The 21,842-nt window shown below is 39.8% G+C and overlaps 1 protein-coding gene across 5 annotated transcripts in view; it reads right to left on the reverse strand.

The window, feature by feature from the left end:
• rbfox3a (RNA binding fox-1 homolog 3a) overlaps nt 1-21,842 on the reverse strand; it is a 139,108-nt gene that overhangs the window by 14,892 nt on the left and 102,374 nt on the right. For all 5 annotated transcript variants that reach the window (XM_068004508.1, XM_068004509.1, XM_068004513.1 and 2 more), the window contains exons 8-9: nt 17,915-17,954; nt 10,925-10,989 (exon numbers count right to left, since the gene is read on the reverse strand). In XM_068004508.1, coding sequence (XP_067860609.1) covers nt 10,925-10,989; nt 17,915-17,954 — 105 coding nt within the window. The remainder of the gene's footprint in view (nt 1-10,924; nt 10,990-17,914; nt 17,955-21,842) is intronic.

Genomic DNA, 21,842 nt, shown 5'->3' on the forward strand with positions numbered 1-21,842 from the left:
TGAGGGAGGGCTTGCATTGTTTATCCTCCTTGCATGAGGGCTTGGACAGAACATGACCGGGACAATGTTGTTCTAATTTTAGACTTATACATACTGTGGTTTTCTTTTAGCAATCAGTAAACTTCATATTTGTGTGACATTAAAACAGGTGCAACTAAATAAAGGCCCTTCAAAAAAATTTGACAACATAATTTCATCTCACTAGCTTCATACCCTCCTCATGAGTGGGATGGTCTCAGTAGTGGATTTCTCTATGACCTCCATTAATATCACTCCATATCAACCAACTTATGGGATAAGTCTCCCTGCCAGCTCTTTCCTTCCTACTACCATCTGAGGGAGGTTTACTTTATTACTGTTTCTCTTCCATCTAGCAGTCTAACACGGGTATAACACTTGTATAAATTTAATTTGTATAAAATAGACAAAGAAATGGAGTTGTATTTAAAGACTGCATGTATAAAATGAGACCATGTCACAAAAAAATCATAGTCTTAATCTATTAACAGTTATAGTTTTTTATAACACAGATCATGAAGTTACGCTCTGGGCTACTCCTGTGCAAATGCTTAACATGTGTCTGAAATTCCTTTCCCCGCTTTGTGTTAAATGCCTAAAGAGAAAGGAATTCCAGACTGAAAGTTAGATTGGGACGATTACCATTTGCTACTAATAATACTTCAACCTGTATTGCCAACCTAACATATACAGTTTTTAATGGAGCATGTCTGCTCCATCTTTTTCCAAAGTCGCTTATCTGAAAAAAATGAAACTATCGCTAACCCAGGATTCATTCGATTGTTCATTAAATTTACTGTGGATCCATTCATAGCACTTCAGAGACTAAAACTGCTTCAGTTCTTCATAGTTCATAAGTTTATTCTGCCTACAGAGGAGCACCTTTCCCGAGTCAACCAACAGTCTATTCTCCCCCTACACGCAGTGCACCATAGTGAACGGCAGCACATACCTACAAAGTTATATGTGGACTCCTGCAGTTGACAATGTTCCCAAGATATGTATGAATCAATTCCCAAAATCTACCATTTTATAGAAGCTCAAAAATGGCAGGACAGCAGCAATAACTCTTAAAATGGTGGGACCAAAATATGAAATAGCAGCAAACGTGCATCCCAGATAAACAGGCAGGCAGTTTGAAGATATAGAGAAGTTTGGATAAAAAAAAATGGTGCCTCCATAGGGAGTGCATAAAACAATGGAGAGAGACAGACAAAAAGAGACTGACAGGAGGAGAAAGTCGGAAGAGGGAAAGAAATAAATGAGGGACAGAAGGAAGAAACTGCACAGAAAGAGAGAACAACAGACAAAGCTGAGTAATATAGTGAGAAACAGTAAGTAATATTAATCCTACAATCACTGTAATCTTGTATCTTTTTCTCCTTTATGGTATGGTGGGGTCAAAAGTTGGCAGGAGTGATTTAAACGTATGTTTCATATGGAGCGAGCAGGTAGTTTGATAGAGTAGGGACATTTGAGTATAAAATAAATTACAAATAGTGCAAACAATATAAGAAGCAATTTAAGAATACACCAAGAGAAGCATTGAAACTATTAAAATGATTTCACTTGTTTGTCGGTGCATTCGCACTGTAGGAGAAAAACAGGAATGAAACCCTGAGGAAAAGCTTGTTCAATATATAGGAAAAGAGACATCATGTTATAAGAGCACTGGAGCAGCCAGTCCAACTTCAAATCAAGGCAAGGGAACGTTTATTCAAATGGTCCCTCCAAATTCACTAAAACAATTTGATTTCATTGCTGTACAAATGAATATTGCTCAGTAATTAAATACTAACCATAAGTTTTTCCTTACAGATGTGGAATTTGCATTCGGAGACTTGTGTTAAAATGAGCTGCATTGATGTAAATTGAAATGAGGAGAGGGAAAATGGGATTTAAGAAAATCTTGCCTATAAAGACCTAGACTTTCCATCCTGACTCCCCCACTCCTTGATTGGGGGCATGTCTCCAGCGGTGTGGGACCTCTGCCTGCCCTGGGCATTACCAACTGACCCTGCGTGTTGTTCTGATCTTGGGATAATGGATGTAGAGGAAACAGGATCCATGGACTTTGCTGGGGAGCGACAGCATTCTGGGGGTGGGGGGGGTAAGAGTTGTTGTAGCAGCCCTGCAGTGAGATGCCTGAATGGAAACTATTTTCTTCTATTAAAATGTCAATTAATAATAGGGCCTGGGCATGCAATGCTCTGAAAGCACTTGCACCGGCCCCTCTTCAGTTTCTGCTCTGGGGCTCCCCTTCCATTGATCTCTGAACCCTGGACTCTGGGCCTACCACCGCTTCCAGCTTTCCAAGAGTGCAAATGGTGCTAATCATGGCTAGCCTGTGTTTGCCTCCTTTGTATGTATTTACCATGTACCCACCCACATATGAATGGGTGTAGTTTCCCCCCACTGATGGATTAACCAGCAATGAAATGTGGGGAAGCAACAGAGTGTGTCCCCATGTTGCTTTCTGGCTCTGCCTGCCAGGGGAAGGTGGAAACCCTAGGCCAAATTATTTGAGCATATGAATAACACATATTTGGACTGTGTTTCAAACCTCGAAAACCTCGCATGAGCCATAATAGACCAAGAAGTTCTCAGGTTCAATCTCCAGTTTGAGCAGAGTTAACTGATCTCATACAGCCTGGCAATCGTGATACTACAACCCATCTAGTCACCCCTGGACTAAGGAGGGAAAGAAATTCCACTCCTGAACGCTATCCAGTGAACTGTGTTGGAAGGTATGCGTGTGGAAGTCTGGTGAGAATCAGATTGGACTTGACTGTGATGTCCCCCGTGGTCAGATGGCCTGCTGACACTCACTGTCAACTGTCACACTTGAAGAATGACCACTTAAGGGAGGCACGGGAGAACAGCTGGCATCTGTGGAACCATACCCAAGCAAGGAGTTGGCACTTTCAGAAAAGGAAGGGAAGGGAAAAAAGTGGAGGAAATTGGAAAATAAATATAAGCAAATCCTGAGCATAACTTCACAGTGCCACAGTAACAGCTTCTCAATAAATGTGAGAGACTGCATACATTTTAGGAAGCCACTATCAAATTAAACCTTCCCCCCGCCCCCTTTTCCTTGTCCCAAGAGTTGAAAGTCAGTGTTAAGGCCAAATTCTTAGTCCTTGTCTTTGAGTGTAGCAGTAGTTTGAAAGAGTCTGGATAAATTTATCTTTTCATTATGTTCTTGTTATGAGCCAATAAATAATTTTTAATCGTACATTTGTTTCAAACCCATTTAAAAATCACAGTCTCGCCTTCAGCAAGGTTGCTCCAGTAGTTTCTCTTTTGACAGACTCCACCGACATGCGTTGATAAAATGACTGTGTGTCTGGAAAGACCCCTGCCATCAGTTACAGCAGGATTCTGTAATTTCATCTTTCTTTGTGAAAGAAAAAACTTTTTAAACTGCAAATGTATTGATCGGCGTGATTGCCAGCAAACAAGCCAACATCTCGGCTACTTCTTTAAAGTGACAAACTGCAAATGAGGTCTGTGTGCTGCAGATAACAAGGCTGCAGCAAGTGACAAAGCAGCCACAGCCAGGAAAGAGGGAATTCTGAGGGAATGAAGCCAATCACGTTGCAAGTGATGTAATACTTTGAATGATATACACATTTAAATCAATCATCTTTCCACTCAGAGGGACTTATGTGAAAGGCTGAATAGCTGGGGTTTTAAAAGCAGGAAAACACCTCCATTTGAATAAATTCACATACTTTTCATCGGGGAGAATCCTTTAAAGCTGTGTGTGCTTCAAATTGGCAAATTAATTCAGTGTGATACAAATAGTCATCAGATTCTCTGAAGAAAGACTGTCATCTTAAAAGGAAAAACTGAAACATGCCACAGAAAATATTAAACATAATTCCACAGCCTGTTTATAAGCAGTAGTAACTTGTCAAGAGCTGTGTAGAGATTCTGAAAAAAAACAGATATGGACCAATTACAGTGTTAAATAAGCCAAAACTGAGGTAAAAGTAATCGGCCAATAATTTCCTGGCTTAACAATTCTCCCTTATTTGTACAGGGGTGCAACATTTGCCACCATCCAGTCCTTGGGTGCAATTCCCATTTCCAAAGATTTTTGGGCGATTATAGTTGTTGTCTCCACCCCTCTCATTATTCTTGGGATGCATACCATCTAGGGATGGTGACTTCTACTTTTAGTTCCATTAACTTTTTTTAAAATATGCTTTCCTTTTAAATATCTCCAGTAGCGACTCATCCATATCTTCCTCAGGTACTCCTACATTTCTACTTTCACCTTCCCCTGTATACATTGTTCCTGTAATGTGGAGATGCCGGTGATGGACTGGGGTGGACAAATGTAAGGAATCTTACAACACCAGGTTATAGTCCAACAATTTTATTTTAAAATCACAAGCTTTTGGAGATTATCTCCTTCGTCAGGTGAGTGAATGAAAGGTTCTCAAATTTGAGAACCTTTCACTCACTCACCTGATGAAGGAGATAATCTCCGAAAGCTTGTGATTTTAAAATAAAATTGTTGGACTATAACCTGGTGTTGTAAGATTCCTTACAATTGTTCCTGTAGGCAGCTACACAAGATCGGGATTTCCTTACACTAGAGATTCTTGAAATTGAATGTGTGAGCCCTTTGTTAGTGCCCATACTTATTTTATGTCCACTTTTTCTCATTCCTGCATAAAAAGCATTTAAGGTCCTGATTTTCAAAAGAATTGCAGTTCTGCAAATGCATTTGCGACTTTTAGTCTTGTTGCCAACGCTGTTCATAACACAGACCATTCTGTGGCCTAGATTTGTAAAAAAGTTTCATAACTTCAGACAGAGACACTGACATCGTTCCAGAGACAATTTCTTTGCAATTCCGTTCATTGTCTTTGCAGCAAATCACTTACTGCCAACAAAACGGCTTAAGACTGTTTTGGTTCTTCTCCAAAACAATTTCGAAGAGAATAGGCTGGCAATTGTTAGAGCTTCGAGGGATTGTAATGGACTGAAAAATTGTACGTCTACAGACACAGGCATCATATCATAAACTCACTTAGAGTAAGATGTAGACCACAACTTGAAAGGCAGCCTTTGTGGGGAAATATTTAGACTACGTAATGAAACACATGCTATATGAGGTCTGTCAACACTATACAGTAAAGTTATTTCTATGCTGTGACTGACTCAGCATGGTTTTAATGTCCACTTATTTGGCAGCCCTTGTGCACACACCCTTAAGAGACAGTTCAGGAGGAATTCAAAAATATTGATATACGTCAATTTATTTTGACAAATTTTTAACACTTAAGTGAGAGAAAATGTTGATTTTTAAATTTACATTAATATCTAGCAATGTCCTAGACTTTGAACAGATTACCAGCAATCCAATAAAGTCTTTATTTTATCAGGAACCCTCTATACTCCTTAAATTGTCATCAATACTTTGTGATATCAACATGGTCAAACCTTTATATTATCAGGAGTCTGTAATAACATTTACGTTGTCGGAAATCTGCCCTAATCGTTAGTTTTCCACATCAGCTGTAATATTTACGTTGTCACAAATCAGCTATATTTTAAAATGGTCAGAAATTTATTGTAATCTTCACACTACCAGGAATTGGCATCTCTGCATCAATCAGAATCACTCTATTGTCTGATAAAGGGTGTAAAGGAGTTGAAGTTCGAGTTTCTAGTTGTGAACAATAGCAATCTCACAAATTGAATTGAAGAATTAGGCTCGAAAACAATTTTCTTTAACTCACCCACTCCACCCACTTCTGTTAGCACATTATATCCCATGCATATCAGTTAATGCTGTAGGAATAAATACATTCCCTGGGGGGCTGGAGGGTTTGGGGAATAGCTTTTGGTTCAGCATTGGCTCTGATAAAGTTCCACTTGAAATTTGCTGTTTTATTGTTTGAGTTGTTAAAGATGTTCTTATTACAGACTTTTTACTCATGTAATTCCACGTGGATATGCCGTTCTGTTACTTACACAAAGAAGAGATGCAGAGGTAACAAGACATAGAAAGGTTTATGCCGCCATGGAGGAATTTCTCATTTGAAGCACTTTCACATTGATAACGCTCCGTCAAAAGCAAGTGCACAGTACTCCCCCGATTAAAAGCATCCGACAAAATAACTGACCTGACCTTCATGATCCCGATGGCATCAGGGACCCAATTTTTCATGTGTCCTGAGAACGGAGGTTGGAGGGAACACATACGCCTGTTTCCATTGGCTGTCCAACAAGGGCCCACATTGACTAATGGCACATGGCAAAAGTAAAAAGGTGAAAGTGGTGCTTGGTTGTCCAGGGTTTCTGCCTGAGCACCACTCTCTGGAAATCCCAGCAGCAATATAAAAGTGTTTTTATATTCTATCAACAGTTCAATTGTCAATGCCACCTCCCTTAGTCATAATTTATTCTTTCAGCAGGACTAAAGGACAACCTGAGTTATACATTATGATCTCCATTAATCAACTTCCAGGGGCAGATAGCGGAAGGTATGCTTACATAGAATGTACAGCACCGAAAAAGGCCATTCGGCCCAAATAGTCCATGCTGGTGTCTAAGCTCTACACAAGCCTCCTCCCACCCCTATTCATCTAACCCTATCAGCATAACCTTCTATTCCTTTCTCCCTCTTGTTTATCAAGCTTCCCCTTAAATGCATCTATGTTTCTCAGAGGTGGGACTGATCCTGCCAACTGTTTTTTTGCCCCCCCACTCCCCCACTTGAAGCACTCGGTTACCAAGTAGTACTCAGGTAGAAGCCAGGATAAGAATTGATTAAAGTAGTCTAATGACAGAACCCAAGCTCAGCCATTCGCTGTGACTGGCCTTTGGATCTGATCCCTCTGACTGAAGATTCCACAGCACGGTTAGAGTTATCAGCTGAAATCAGGCATATTATGTAAAGCTGAGTAACTGACGACAGTGCAGTTTTGTAAACTAGTTGACTTTTGAGCATGAACTCTGGATTAAACCAGGGACAGACCATCCCCTGTGACCATTGTGATGGTAACGAGTTAGCACTTTTAAAAATGTTTAGCTTTTTGGCATGAGGCAGCTGATTTGCAATTGAAAATCTCACACCTGGGATTTACTCAATGTTGACAGCTCTGCTTCGGAGATGCAACAACATTGTCAACCAATGCCTCACCACAATCTCCAATGAATCCCTCAGTAGCCAATTGCACAGTATGTCTCTGCTAAACTACACCTTTAAAATGTTCCTGGTTATATCATTCTATGCTACTGTCAGCTGTTAGTTTAACTCATAACCTACAAAGCAATAAGGTTATGGCACCTCGGAACTAAAAATGAGTTTCTCTCCTCTTTTAACCCTATTAATAATGAGGAAATTTTATCCATAAGGATCTTTAGTCAGTTTTTACTGCTAATGTAAACACCTGTTTTTTTCCAGCTTTTATTTGTAGTGTAGAAAATGGAAGAAAATCAATGGGGAAAAATGGATTCCTAAAAAACGGGTAAATTGGGAGAAAATCAGTTTAAAAAAAAGTTTTCATTTTGAACATTGCTAAAACTCAAAAGAACAAGCAAGAGACTCAAAACGGATACAGTTAAGCTAAATGACAACCACACAATTATTTGCACAGTTCACGGTCACCATCAGACTTTCACTTAACTGAGATAATTGTAAACAATTTTACAACACCAAGTTATAGTCCAGCAATTTTATTTTAAATTCACAAGCTTTCGGAGATTTCCTCCTTCCTCAGACAAATGTTTCAAGAGCTCCTTGAAGCCTACGCATTTATACATATAGAACAATACATGGTGTTTACAGACTGCCCCTGCAACTGCCCGTTGCCAAGGCAATCACCGTGTTCAGACAGAGAGGTGTCACCTGCAGAACCCCCGAATACACATTCAACAAAAAATTGAATGTGTATTCGGGGGTTCTGCAGGTGACACCTCTCTGTCTGAACACGGTGATTGCCTTGGCAACGGGCAGTTGCAGGGGCAGTCTGTAAACACCATGTATTGTTCTATATGTATAAATGCGTAGGCTTCAAGGAGCTCTTGAAACATTTGCCTGAGGAAGGAGGAAATCTCCGAAAGCTTGTGAATTTAAAATAAAATTGCTGGACTATAACTTGGTGTTGTAAAATTGTTTACAATTGTCAACCCCAGTCCATCACCGGCATCTCCACATCTTAACTGAGATAGTTTATTTTAAATTAATAGTGAAGAAGCTATGTTTATTGTTGTGGCTCTAAGCGCTTACCTGCTGCTGTGATAGTGGAATAATAAAAATTGTTGGAGATTATGCACAGGGCAATCTTGCTCTTTGTACACAATGGGCCGGATTTTGCTGTGAAAATAACAGGGAGGCTAACAGTGCTCACCGTTATTTATGCGCAAATCAGACAGCAGCTGCTGCCGAGCGTACATGCGCAGTTAGATGTGAAAATCCAGAAGCTGCTGTCCAAGATGCGCTGCCCTTCCATAAGCTCTGCAAAAACAGCATCTTGCCGACCGGCTCCCCATTCAAATGTATTGAACGGTGTTAAGTTCCTGTGCCGATGTCATCGACACAGACTAAACTCACTACAAAAAGTTAAGGTTTGTCCATATCAGTCTATGTACCCTTTTAACAACATGGTAAGTCTTAATTACTACCAAACAACCTCTCTGGCACTGAAAATTAACTATTACAATTGTAGGGTCGCATTACTTCAGCTTTTAATTACTGTTGGAGATTTTTTTTTAAATTAAATACATTTGTTTTACTTTTTCTTTCTGTCTCTTTTATCTCTCTCTCTTAATCCAATCTTTCTTACCCTCTCGTTATTTCGCTTTCTGTATCTGATTTGACGTAGAATTCACTATTCTAACTTACATTTCCTGGTTCAGACTCTTGCGCTGCTCATTAACGATTCTTCAATCTGATTAGTTAAGGAGATACACAGCTGCTTGCCCTGTTCATACAGGTCCCAGATGCCCTGTTGGGGGCACCGCGCTGTTTGGCTCTCCCGCTGACAGCAGCTTGCTGTGCAAAACCCCATAAAAAGTCTAGGGGCAAGTGCAAGTCTAACGAAGGGCGCCGCTCACGGCAAAATCTGGGCCAATGTCTTGTTATGTGACTTGGGTCAGCCTTTGATTGATGACCTCAAACTTCAGGGAACTATCTGTGTGGTAACTTCCAGTGCACCCTTGCTCCACAATGAACTAGGAATGAAAGGCTGACTTTTGCAGTAGTAAAAAGTATATTCCCCTCGCAGCGCTACCTAAAGATGATCTAGGCCCCTTTCGAACATCCAAATTGCAGGCCTTCTGCTTCTTTACCTGCACACTCACTGCACCAGTGACATCAGCGCAGCACAGCACACACATCACGTAACGTGTACACTGATGTCACTGTGCAAGCCAGATCTGATGATCAGTGAAAAAAGTATGGAATATTTTTGGTTGCGTTAGAGGCCAAAGTTTCAGAATAACATACTCTGGAATGTATCACCAAGGCAGTATCACATCTAAGGGTTGAGATGACCTTGATAAACCGCTCAAGTTTTGGTCTAGTGGTTTATGACAAATGCATGTTATTGGTGGGAGGCCTTGGTCACATTTATCAGGAAATCATGGGCGCACTGCCCACAATTTATAATCTATTCAAATTCATGGTTGGAAAATTGTGGACAACGCAACCTGCAATGTGTGTGGCCAGTGGCCCAGGCCCCATGGGTTGTTCCCATTTATAAAATCAGTCTTATGATGTCAACTCAACTTTTCAATGTGCTCCAGCCTGTGCACCTTAATCTGCCTGACACTTCATTATAATATATCATAATCCTTTCACCACGATCTCCATTATTATCACAACACCATAAATCAGAATCCTTTGATCAGAGTTTCAAAACAGCAAATTTTTTCGATATAATTGATCCATTTATGAGGTCATAAAAGAACTGAATTAATGCCATTTATTTCCTTATTTGTTTAATTGCTCTTCACACAACTAACTTGAATTTAAATCTAAGCTTTAACATCATGCTGAGGTATGAAAAAAAGAACTTGTACTTTTATAGCGCCTTCCGTGACCTCAGGACAGCCCAAAGTGCTTTACAGCCAATGAAGTACTTCTGAAGTGTTGTACTGTAGGAAACGCAGCAGCCAATTTGCACACAGCAAGGGCCCACAAACAGCAATGAAATAATGACCAGATAATGAGTTTTTTTTTTAAGTGATATTGGCCAGGACATCGGGGAGAACTCCCCTGATCTTCTTCGAAATAGTGCCATGGGATCTTTTACGTTCACCTGAGAGGGCAGACGAGGCCTCGGTTTAACGTCTCAGCTGAAAGACAGCACCTCCAACAGTGCAGCACTCCCTCAGTACTGCATTGGAGTGTCAGCCTGAATTTTGTGCTCAAGTCTCTGGAGTGGGGCTCAGAGGCGAAAGTGCTACCACTAAGCCACAGCTGACATGAATGAATCGGATAGCAACTCTCGGTTTAAACGAGTCCACCATTTCCTTTACACCACTTCGACAAGCCTCAGTTTATTTACAAATACACTTATATATTCTATTTAACAGTCATTACTTTGTATCTGGATTTTTAGTTCATTCCCTTGTGTTACATCTGCCAACATTTTTGCCTGATTTTGCGAGGCTCCACTGGCATCACAGAGCTTCACTGGGGCTCAGCACAGATTGGGAAATTATGACACTTTGATAAATGCTTCACAAACTTTACTTTGCAAAAAAATTCAGCCCAATAATAAAAAAAAAAGTTTAAGCAACTTCACAGCAGGCAGAACTCACTGCCCTCATCCAGCCTTTGAGATAAATGTAAGGGGTGAACGATGGGATCAAATCCCACAATAGGAAGAAATGAGCCAATAAATAAAGTGGTGTCCCTGCATTTGGTAGATTTTCGTACCTGTCACTGTATGCTGCGGCAGCTGCTGCAGCAGGCTGGGCATATCTGTATGCTGCATAGCCTCCCTGGAATAGAAAGAAGAGCTTCATTATATTGTATGTATAATAGATTGATACTGCAGTAAATGACTGTTGTTCTGGAATGTAGAGGCAGTGAAATGGTCAGAGAAGTAGAGGTGCTGTAAACAGTAGGAACTGGAGAGGCTGTCAAACTATGAGCAGTGACTGCCAATTGCTGCCATCTGGACTCGAGAGCCAGTTAAAGTAAATGTAAAGAGCTGTCCTGGTGTTTAAATGGTGCTACTTACTCCACTCTGTAAAAATCATTTCACTGGGTCATTACCACCGTTAAACACTAGCCCAGGACAAATTCCATATGCAAAGAATCCTTTTCTTTAAGTTGGGGTAAAATACAAAAATGGTATGCAAGTTCCAGCAGTTTGGACGGTACAATGGCCACTGATGTAAAAAGTCTGTGATGGGCAGCAAAGACTGAGAGACCTGTACAGTGGTATCCTGACACGAACCACCACTGTAGATAATTGTCTATCCCCTTTCTCAGATGACAGAGTATCTGTCAAAACAAGCAGACATTTTACAAAGCAAACGGAGTTAATCCTCGTCTGCAGCACACTGAACCCACTCACTTCTCCTGGTGAATTACACAGTCTCTTGAAGATTATAAACTGTGTAAACACATGGAATTAGAAATCTAGTATCAAGGAATGACTTCCTTTGTCAATTATTTGGGCCTTTCTGAATATCACACTCTTTTCTGGGGGAGGTTTGGGTTTCCTGAAACAAATCTCAGCTCTCTGGATACTTTCAGCCACTGTATTGTAGTTAGGATTACACATGTGGTGTTCAATTTCTGCCTTTTGAAAAGTTTCAAAAGATGCTTTTAGTGGTTGTTAGATTTTTGGTCCTTTCAGAGATGGAAGTCAAGTTTTCAAATGCTTTTTCATCTTTCATTTAAAAACAAATAATGTGTTATAGATCTGGTTGTTCTGCTCACTGCTCAGTCTAAGCTGTAGTTGAAGAGCTCTTAAGTAACACATGAATGTTTTCATAAATGCCACACTGGAGTATTGACATGCCCTGAAACTATCCAGCTTGCCCTCTCGAATGCACTAATTGCTAACACCAGTCTAAAGAAAACAATTTAAATGTTTTGTGGCACTGTTACAAATCCCGTTGCTGTCAGCTTTACAATGGTGGAAATGCCACAACACCTGCCCTCCCAATTCTGGTCAGAGCTTAGCTGAATATTACTAAAGACATCAACAACAAATCACCCAGCTTTACCAACAACAATGAAAATAACCATGGGAAGACCATGCTCAGTGTCAACTGCAGGGAAGACAATGTAGCTGGGATCGGTTTTTCTCATCTCATTTTGTGATTCGGGTTTTCTGTGCTTTACTGGGACAGTTCAAAGCTGTTAATTGGGATGTTCGATGAAAATAAAATCTTCCCATTTATCAGCTTACTCCTGAACAAATCCCACTAGTGGCAATTTGTATACATTGGGAATCGATTGGAGGCTGAGAAGTTTTCCCTATAAAAAAGGGACTTCTCATTATTTTGAATTAACGGAATGATAATTTTACATGCCAATATTTCCAGATGTGAGGAGGTACTACAGATAAGAAGTGGGCTATGTGCTAGCACCTGTAATGGACTGATGGGCCTGCATGGGCTGCAGTGCTGAGGTTTTGGGGAAGCTGGTGGACTGAAGTGTTCGGTGTCTCAGCAGTGTGTTAGGAATGGGAATCAGGCAGTGCAGAGATTTCGATAGAGGATGTGGAGAGCATGGCAGTGACAGATCGATCTGAAACCTCAATACTGTTAAACCTCTCAGATACCGTGCAAAGCACAGTGTTAATTAAAACACAGGGACTGCAGCCTGGGCCCCTGGCATTCTGCCATCTCATTCACTTTTTAAACAGCAATTGAATGAATGGGACTGGGTATTGTTGGGTCCACTGAGGGCTGCCTATCTAATAAAGTCATCCCCTCCCTCCCCCTTATGGGAGTTTTAGGCTCATTAACATTCAGATGGGATTTTTTTTTAAATATTAACCTAGAAATTAAATTAAAAAGGTAAGAGAAATCATCCTGCAGATAGCTTCAATTATACAGCTCTTCAAATAAATCTCTCATAAACCTTTCACAAGGATCTTAAACGATTCCTAAACAGCGGCCCTCCTCCCGAAGGTTAATGGTTGTTTCTTCACAATCTACTGCAGCCAATAAATCTGTGACAATTTTCATTTTGTACACTGATAATCTGGGTCCAGACCCCGGTACAAGACACACATAACTGCTGCCCTCTCCCTTGTGGTAAAGGTCGCTGTTTTAATCACAACTTGCCCAAAAAAGGTTGAGAGTTTTTATTCACTACAATGCCAATTAATGCCTCGTCTGGAGGTGGTTTGTTGCTGTGGACTCCTATCCATAGGGGTTGGATCAGACACGTCTAAACTCAATTCACTTTGCACCCTTATTAGCCACCAAGGAGAGGAGACCTTTGGATGTACAAATCCAGTTCACAGTGGTCAGAAAACAGCTTTCTGTCATCCAGTTCTCCCTCGGTGTTAATTTAAAAAAAAAATGCAATGCTGATTAAAGTGATGTTCATGTTTTACTAATTCCTGTGCCATAAATCCCATTTACAATGATGCGTTTTGAAATACTCCCAGGTTGTTTCTGTACCCTAGGAACATAAGGAAGTGGAGTAGGCCATTCAGTCCCTCGGGCCTGCTCCACCATTCATGGCTCTCAGGAATAACAATCTGGTGCACACTCAGTTTGAGTGCAGCTTAATACATTGCAACAGCGTGCAAAGTTTCCAAATAAATGGTAAAAGTATCTGCCAAAATTTTAGTGGGTGGGGGGGGGTGCAGAGGGGGGAATCAAAGGAAATAAGTTACTTACAAACTAAAATATACAGTTAATCTCCACTTGAACTTCCTCCGTAATTGTGCCCCAAGACATGCGTAACCAGGGCGCAAATCAATTATGTAGCCTAAAAAATTGCAGAATTTTGGGCACAAGTGAGTTATGCGCGTAAGTACAATACACCCCCATCTCCTCGATCTTTTGCAGTTGTCTCCACCTGAACGCAACTCCGCCCATAAAACAGGCCAAGCCCCCAAGTTACAGAGCCTCCCGTATGAGTTTCCTGCAATTGCACTTGCTCAGAGGCTCTTTTCAAATTACGGCCAGATTTTTAGGCGCAGCAGGAAATAAAATCATTTTTCTGGAGTTTAGTTGCATTTTTTTTGAGTGTTCTTTTAAAATTTATCCTTGCTGAGACTTGTGTATTTTCTGTTTCTTTGAGTGCATTTTTATGGCATAAATATAAGTCACATTAAAAATTGAAAAGCTTCCCCAATAGCAGGTTCTTAAACGTGTGCCTGATGTGCATGAATGATGGTTGAATGAGTTGAAACTTTAATTTTCGTACTTAAAGAACAGGAATATATGGTATGAGTCCAATGCTTTCCTTGAGCCCCGATTGTTTGCGCTGATTTACAACGGGCATATTCTCATGAGATTCGCAGGAAATTTGAGCGTAACTTCACGTCGACAGAATGGACCTGGGATTGGGTGCATTTTCAAGTCTAACTTCTGGGTCGCGCCCACAGAGGAAATTCCAGGTCCACTTCTGCACAATTGTACATTAAAAACCTTAGAAAGAACAAACACTAAAATCCTGTTGTTCAGAAGAGGGTTTGGCCAAAGGTTAATGAACAAAACCTAATCAATAAATTCAAGCTGATTGATCATATGAAAAAATGTTGGACACGATTCTGCAACATGACTGCAATGCAGGTCATGCTTAGGAATGTCAGAAATCTTGGGGAAAATTTCCTGTGGGGGCATAATCGGGAAGTTACACCTGAAATCGTGCCCATTTGTGCGGCCATTTTGTTGATGTCAATTTACACCTAAATTTCGTGAGGAACTCAAAAATGGGCGTAAACATGCGGAAATCAGCGTAAACAATCAGGACCCGTGGGGTGGGGGGTCAGAACTCAGACCACACTTCTTTAAGAATAAAAATTAAAGTTTATGCCGGGTATTTGCTTAACATCCCGATTACGTGTCTCTGGGCGCAAATACACAGAAAAGTCCACCCATTTGTTCCGAGACTCTTTCATTATGCATTCTGTTTAAACCAGAAGCTTCAGTTCTTGTTTAATTAATTTATTTACAACTACTAATTTGCTGTTTTAGATTATGTCTTACAGCATGGCAATGTGAGGAACTCTTTAATGCTGATGCTAGTGAAGGGACTCAACCTGCTGCATGAGCTTGCATGAGGCAGCTTGTATGTGAATGGGACCCCTTTGGGATATCAAGCTGTAGTGCAGCCCGAGGCCAGTTATTTCCATGAAAACTATTATAGTACAAATACTGGCTGCAATGGAAGGCAGTGGTTTACCTAATGGACCAGAAACTTAAAAAATATGTTTTTCATTATACCCTTGTACAATATTTATTTAAAATTGGTCTTTTTCGCCCATTTTGTACTGGCTATAGTCTGTGCTGTGTGCTATAATCAGCCAGTAATCTTTGTCCTATTGTTCACTGGTGTCACGCACAGAAGTCTGGCACCTCTCCCCCTCCCCATTCCCCTCCTCCTCACCCATGTCAATTAGTGGGCAACAGTGAGCACTGTTTTCTTACAAGATGATGGTTCTTTAGCTAATCACATTTGGCTTTTCAGTCCATGGCAATAATAATTGTTTGAATTATATATTCTGATGCCATAACTCATAGTAGAATGGTGCAGGATTCATGCTCCCAAGAAAACTATGTAGAATAAGGCTGTCTCTGACAGTATAGTATAAGGTAATGGTGATAGAAAAGCTTCTGCAGCTGTTGTGGATCTCAGTGCCTCAGTCACCAGCAGAAAGCTGTCTGTTACCTTTTTAGCCCAATAAGACATGTAGTTTGGTGCTTTGATCATGGCTAATGAATAACAATGAGGCAATCAAACAAACCATGAAGAATGAAGGTAAAAAGATTTAATAACTGGGTAATTAAAAGCTTTGTGAAAAATAATTGCAATTCTGCTATAAAGATGGATCATCAATTTCTAGTAGACATTTTCAAAGTCTTCCCCAGTCAAGTAAGACGGTGAAGGTTTCTGAAAATCTGTGAAGAAGGGCATAAAAAGGCACAGAGCGGTACAACTACCAACCTTCTTAGGTCGAGACTATTGCACTCAAAAAACATAATGGGCCAGATTTTCCTGTTCCTGCGCCTGGGCATATTGGGTGCAACAAATGGAGGAAAATCAGGCAGGGAGGCTCATTTTTCCGAGAAAGAGCCTCCCCATCCCCCAGATTTTCCATCTGTTTACGTTGAAGGACAGAAACTGGGCTGCCTTCCTTACTAGCAAGTGATTTTCCTTTATTTGTTGTGCCTACGTGATCCAATAAATCCAAGCACAGGAGCAGAAACAGGAAAATCTACACCAATATCTCAGTAAACGTATGATCTTGTTGAATCAAATGGACTCAGCAACCAACATCAGTCCAGATTCAAGTGTAAATAGTCAACATTAACAGTTTTCAGAGAATTCATCCATTTATACTGGAAACTTTGTCATGGGCTAAATCCAACCCAGATTCTATATTGTTTGGCTTAGATCTTGACAAAAATGTAGTCCGGTGCAAAGCCAGTGCAAAAGCTTACCCTAAAGTGCCATTAGGTTCAATATTGTTTTAAAGGGAGTGTAAACAGAGCCCCAAAGCAACGTTGATTAAACTCTTTGGAATTGTCACCGGTTTCAAAGCAATCCAAAGATCAGTGAGATAGCAATCGCCACTTCTGACATCAGTCTACTGGGGTCTATCCAGTGTCTGATTGTGCATGTGGTCTGAGTGAAACTCCTTCACTTTTACCTCAAGTTAGCTTTCTCACTGTGATCATAGTGTCAGCAGGACAGTTGGATCATTATATATGTACGGCAGTACCCAGAGTAAAAATATTCTGGAGCTGCTCCAGGTACCGGAGGAAGCAACTGTAGTCACTCAACTTAATGGTTGAGTAAATCTTTTATGCAGTGTAACAATCAACCGTAAACTTGTACTCAAGAATGTTAAACTATTTAGTATCAGCCTTGAGTGAAGTTACAAAGAGATATTATCTACTATTGGTCCCAGTTTGGTAGTAATTTGTGGTGCTTTATTATTCAATGTATTGCTAACCTGCCAGAGGTTTTCTGCCAAGTCAGGCTATTTATATACAGGGATGAATCTGCCATATTATGGGAATCTTTCATTACTGCTCTCTTTTCTGCACTATCCCTGGAACTAGTTGTTATTAAGAAATGGCTTGGCTGAAATCTTTTTATTCGTAAATTTTAAAAGGCAGCAATTTCTCATCTCATTATTACAAAAAAACTATGCTGAGTCAAGTTCCAACTTATAACTACTCGGTTTTAAATGTTCTTTAGATTAAACTTTTGAGGATTTATTTAGGTTTGACTTTAATTTTCACATGCAGCAAATGTACTCAAAATGATCTAATAAGCTAAATTTGTTCAAAATGATTCACTCTCATCTTGATAACTGTTAGATTTCACTGGGTTTTTAATATTTGTTATTGCTGGATTATGAGTACTCTAATTTAATTGGGTTCTTGCCAAACTAATTCGACATAAGAGCAATTGTATAATTTTTTTTATCAGATCTGTTAAACTTGTCTCTAATTAAGAACCACTGTTCTGCTTTAATATTGATCAAATACCTGTCTCTTCAAGGAGGTATTGACTATTTCTTTTAGACCTATTGATATCTAAATGTTTGAATGGTTTGGCACCAACATGCATATCTAACAGAATATCCATTTCCTGCCATAAGACTAGACCTTGTAGTGGTCTTAATTGTACACCCCACAAATGCAGATAAAAGTCAGGTGAGTGCTTTGTGCTGATCAGTTGAAAATGATTTGATTTTTTTAAATCAATACTCACGTAAATTTCTGCCCCATAAAACCCATCCTGGTACACAACTCTGCAAAAAAAATAGGAAGCAACATGAATTATCTTTTGTATAAAACCTGGGTATGATCACAGGACAATGCTCTACTAACGAGCAAACCCAAAAGCTGTAGCGTCCATGTTACATTCACACGAAGCCAACAGTACATACATTTCTTTGTCAAGTAAAACTTGTTCGAATTGAACCCTCCTTAATATATACTGTCCCCAGAAGGCATGTAGTGTTCGAAATGATCAAGTAACTGATATTTTTATATATAGTTTTCAACCTGTTGTGGACATGATAACCAACAACAAAAGGGTCTCATTTTGGCAGCTCTCAACTAGAGAATGACATTCTCCAGGCTGTGCAGGAGCTTGTGCTCTTACGGTTACAATGCACAATGGGAAGATTTCTGAAGTTTTCATACTAAAGTCACAGCTTAAACCCTTAGAGCCTGAAGGTACTTTTTAATCATGTTTTTTCCTCCCAAAAAAAATCCTATAAATCTCGGTAGGTTTCACTAATCACAGCTATGCTGCTCGATGGAGCAAATTGCAGTAGCATGATGCTCTGCCAGTGAGAGGAATAAAAAGCTCTCCCAACTTGAATTGTGGGATTGATGGCATTCAAACTGTACTGACTTCCTGGCTGGATGAGGATCCTTGGTGATAAATTCGTACTTCTACATACTGTGGGCTTGCTTTTATCAGCTTCATGTTTCAGGCTAATGCAGAGGAGATGAGATGTGTGTAAAGAACAAGGTCAAAATGCAGCTCACTGTGTACAACAGGAATTATACACAAAACACATATTTACGAATAACAACAAATTGTTGACTGAAAGCTGAACTCCTAGGATATCGTATTATAAATATATTATTTGGGGAACTCAGCCACTAATGATTTTCTTTACAGATTTTGTTACATTTTAGATTATATATGAAGCATCAATAATAAATATCAGATGATCTTAAGAAATTTGATGGAGCTGAAGCACATTTGCAGTTATTTTTATCCCTTGGTGACATAGCTGTTTTTTTAAAATGTGAGTCTTGTTTTCCTGCCAGAAGATATGGTAAAATGCTACTTTGAGATTATCAAACCTGATGAGAATTTGTCCATACTTGGATTTATAATTTTTTTTAAGAATCGCATAATTTAATTTCTCAGGGAAAAAACACAGGAACAATCATCTCATATGATAATGTTGTGCTTTAAAAGTAGTTTATGTGTTTTTATCACTCGGTCAGTGGAATCCAATCTGCCACTTAAAATGTGAAATTTTACACAAAATGTTAAAGGAACATTGGAACATAAGGACAGCAGTAGGCCATTCAGCCCTTCCAGCCTGTTCCACATTCAATTAGATCATGGTTGATGTGTACCTCAACTTTATTTACCCCCCTTTGCTTCATATGCCCTGATACCCTAACCTAAAAAAATCTATCAGTCTCAGTCTTGAAAATTTCAACTGACCCAGCATCCCTTTTGGATGACAGAGTTCCAGATTTCCACTACCCTTTGTGTAAAAAAATGTTTCCTGATTTCACTCCTAAACAGCCTAGCTCTAATTTTAAGATTATGCCCCCTTGTTCTAGATTCCCCCACCAGAGGAAAAAGCTTCTCTGCATCTACCCAATCAAATCCCTTTATCATTTTATACACCTCGATTAGATTACCCCTAAACTCAAGAGGATACAAATCAAGTTTATGCCACCTGTCATCCTAATTTAACCCTTTAAGCCCCAGTATAATTCTGGTGAATCTGTGCTGTATCCTCTCCAAGGCCAATATATCTTTCCGGAGGTGTGATATCCAAAACTGAACGTACTATTCCAGAAGGGGTCTGACTAAGGCTCTGTACAATTGAAGCATAACTTCCTCACTTTTGAATTCCAACCCCCTTGAGATAAAAGGACAACATTCCATTGGTCTTTTTGATTACCTTTTTGTACACTGACTCTTAGTGATTTGTGTACATGGACACCTTAGATCTTTGCACCTCCACAGCTCCTAGTCTCTCACCATTAAGAAAATATTCCGATTTGTCTTTCTCAATTTCAAAGCTTCACGCTTCTCCACATTGAACTCCATTCTTGCACCCATCTACAGAACTTACTGTACCTCTTAACTTACTGTCATCCTCAAACTTGGATATACAACTCTCTATTCCTGCAGCAAAGTCATTAAGTATAGAAGATTAAGGGGTGATCTAATTGAGGTGTTTAAGATGATTTAAAGGAGTTGATAGAGGAAATAGAGAGAAACTATTTTCTCTGGTGGGGGAATCCAAAACAAGGGGGCACAACCTTAAAATTAGAGCGAGGCTGCTCAAGAGTGAAGTCAGGAAGGACTTCGTCACAAAGAGGGTAATGGAAATCTGAAACTCTCTCCCCCAAAAAGCTGTTGAGTCTAGGTCAATTGAAAATTTCAAAACTGAGATTGATAGATTTTAGTTAGGCAAGGTTATTAAGGGTTAAGGAAACAAGGCGGCTAGAGTTAAGATACATATCAACCATGATCTAATTGAATGGCAGAACAGGCTCGGGGGTTGCGTGCCCTACTCCTGTTCCTATGTTCCTATTAATATATATGGTGAAAATCTGAAGCCCGAGTATAGATCCCTTGGGAACAATATCTGTTACATCCCACCAATCAGAGAATGTTCTCTTTATCCCTACTCTCTGTCTTCTACCTCCCAACCAATTACTAACCCATGTCACAAGGTTACCTCCAACACCATGCACTTTCATTTTTGCTAATTATCTCTTGTGTGGAACCTTATCAAATGCCTTCTGGAAGTCCAAATAGACAACATCCATAGACACTCTCCTATCCACTGTGCTAGTGACCGCCTGAAAAAATTCAACTAGATTAGTAAGACATGGTCTACTCTTCACAAATCCATGACGACCCTTTTTGATCAGCTCATACTTGTCCAAGTGCTCAGTCATTCTGTCCCTGATGTTAGATTCCAGGATCTTCCCCTTAATTGATGCTAAACTGACAGGATTATAGTTACCTGGCTCCTCCCTCCCTCCCTTCTTAAATAATGGAGTGACATTTGCAATTTTCCAATCGAAAGGCACAATTCCTGAATCGAGAGAGCTTTGGAAAATTGTGCCTATTCTCCTCACCTATTTGTTTTAATACTCTGGGGTGGAAACCAATAGCTCCTGAAAACTTGTATATCTTAAATCCCATTATTTTCTCCATTGCCTTTTTAAAATTTATATTAAATCCATGAAGTTACTCTCCTTGGCTTATTTTTAAGCTCCCTTGTACTACTGGTATTTTGTCCTCTTCCTAACACTGCGAAAATGGATACAAAGTACTCATTTAACAAGTCTGCCATTTCCTTATTGTCCGTTATAGTCTCGCCTGCTCTTGTCTTTAATGGACTCACATTCCCCCTTACCACTATCTACCGCTTAATATATCTACAAAACCTTTTGCTGTTAGCTTTGATATCCCTTGCAAGTTTTTCATATTCCCTTTTAACACCTCTTATTACTTTCTTTGTGTCTCTTTGTTGCTTTTTATAGCTCTCCGTCTGCTGGATTTCCACTTCACCTTGCATTTGTGTATGCCTTTTCTGTTTAGCCTGTCAAGCCTGTCGGATTACTCAGCATCTGTAACAACAACTAGTCTTCAGAGTGAAAGCAAATTCCCAGCCCCTCAGATACAAGGGAGGCCAGAGCTGAGGGTCTAGCTGTAGGGTGCAAGTTATTAGATCACCAGTTTACTGATTATAATCACACTGAGGCGATCTGGTAAGAATGGCTGACTATACTTTATTTTGCAGCTTGCAAGTAATCCATATCTAAATCAACTAGGATACATATATTATTGATTACAAATAAAACTATCCATTAACTGAGTTATAAAGAGACTTTGTCAATTCTGAAGTATAAGATTG

Source organism: Heptranchias perlo, chromosome 23 (assembly GCF_035084215.1).
Source record: "Heptranchias perlo isolate sHepPer1 chromosome 23, sHepPer1.hap1, whole genome shotgun sequence".
NCBI classification, from domain to species: Eukaryota; Metazoa; Chordata; class Chondrichthyes; order Hexanchiformes; family Hexanchidae; genus Heptranchias; species Heptranchias perlo.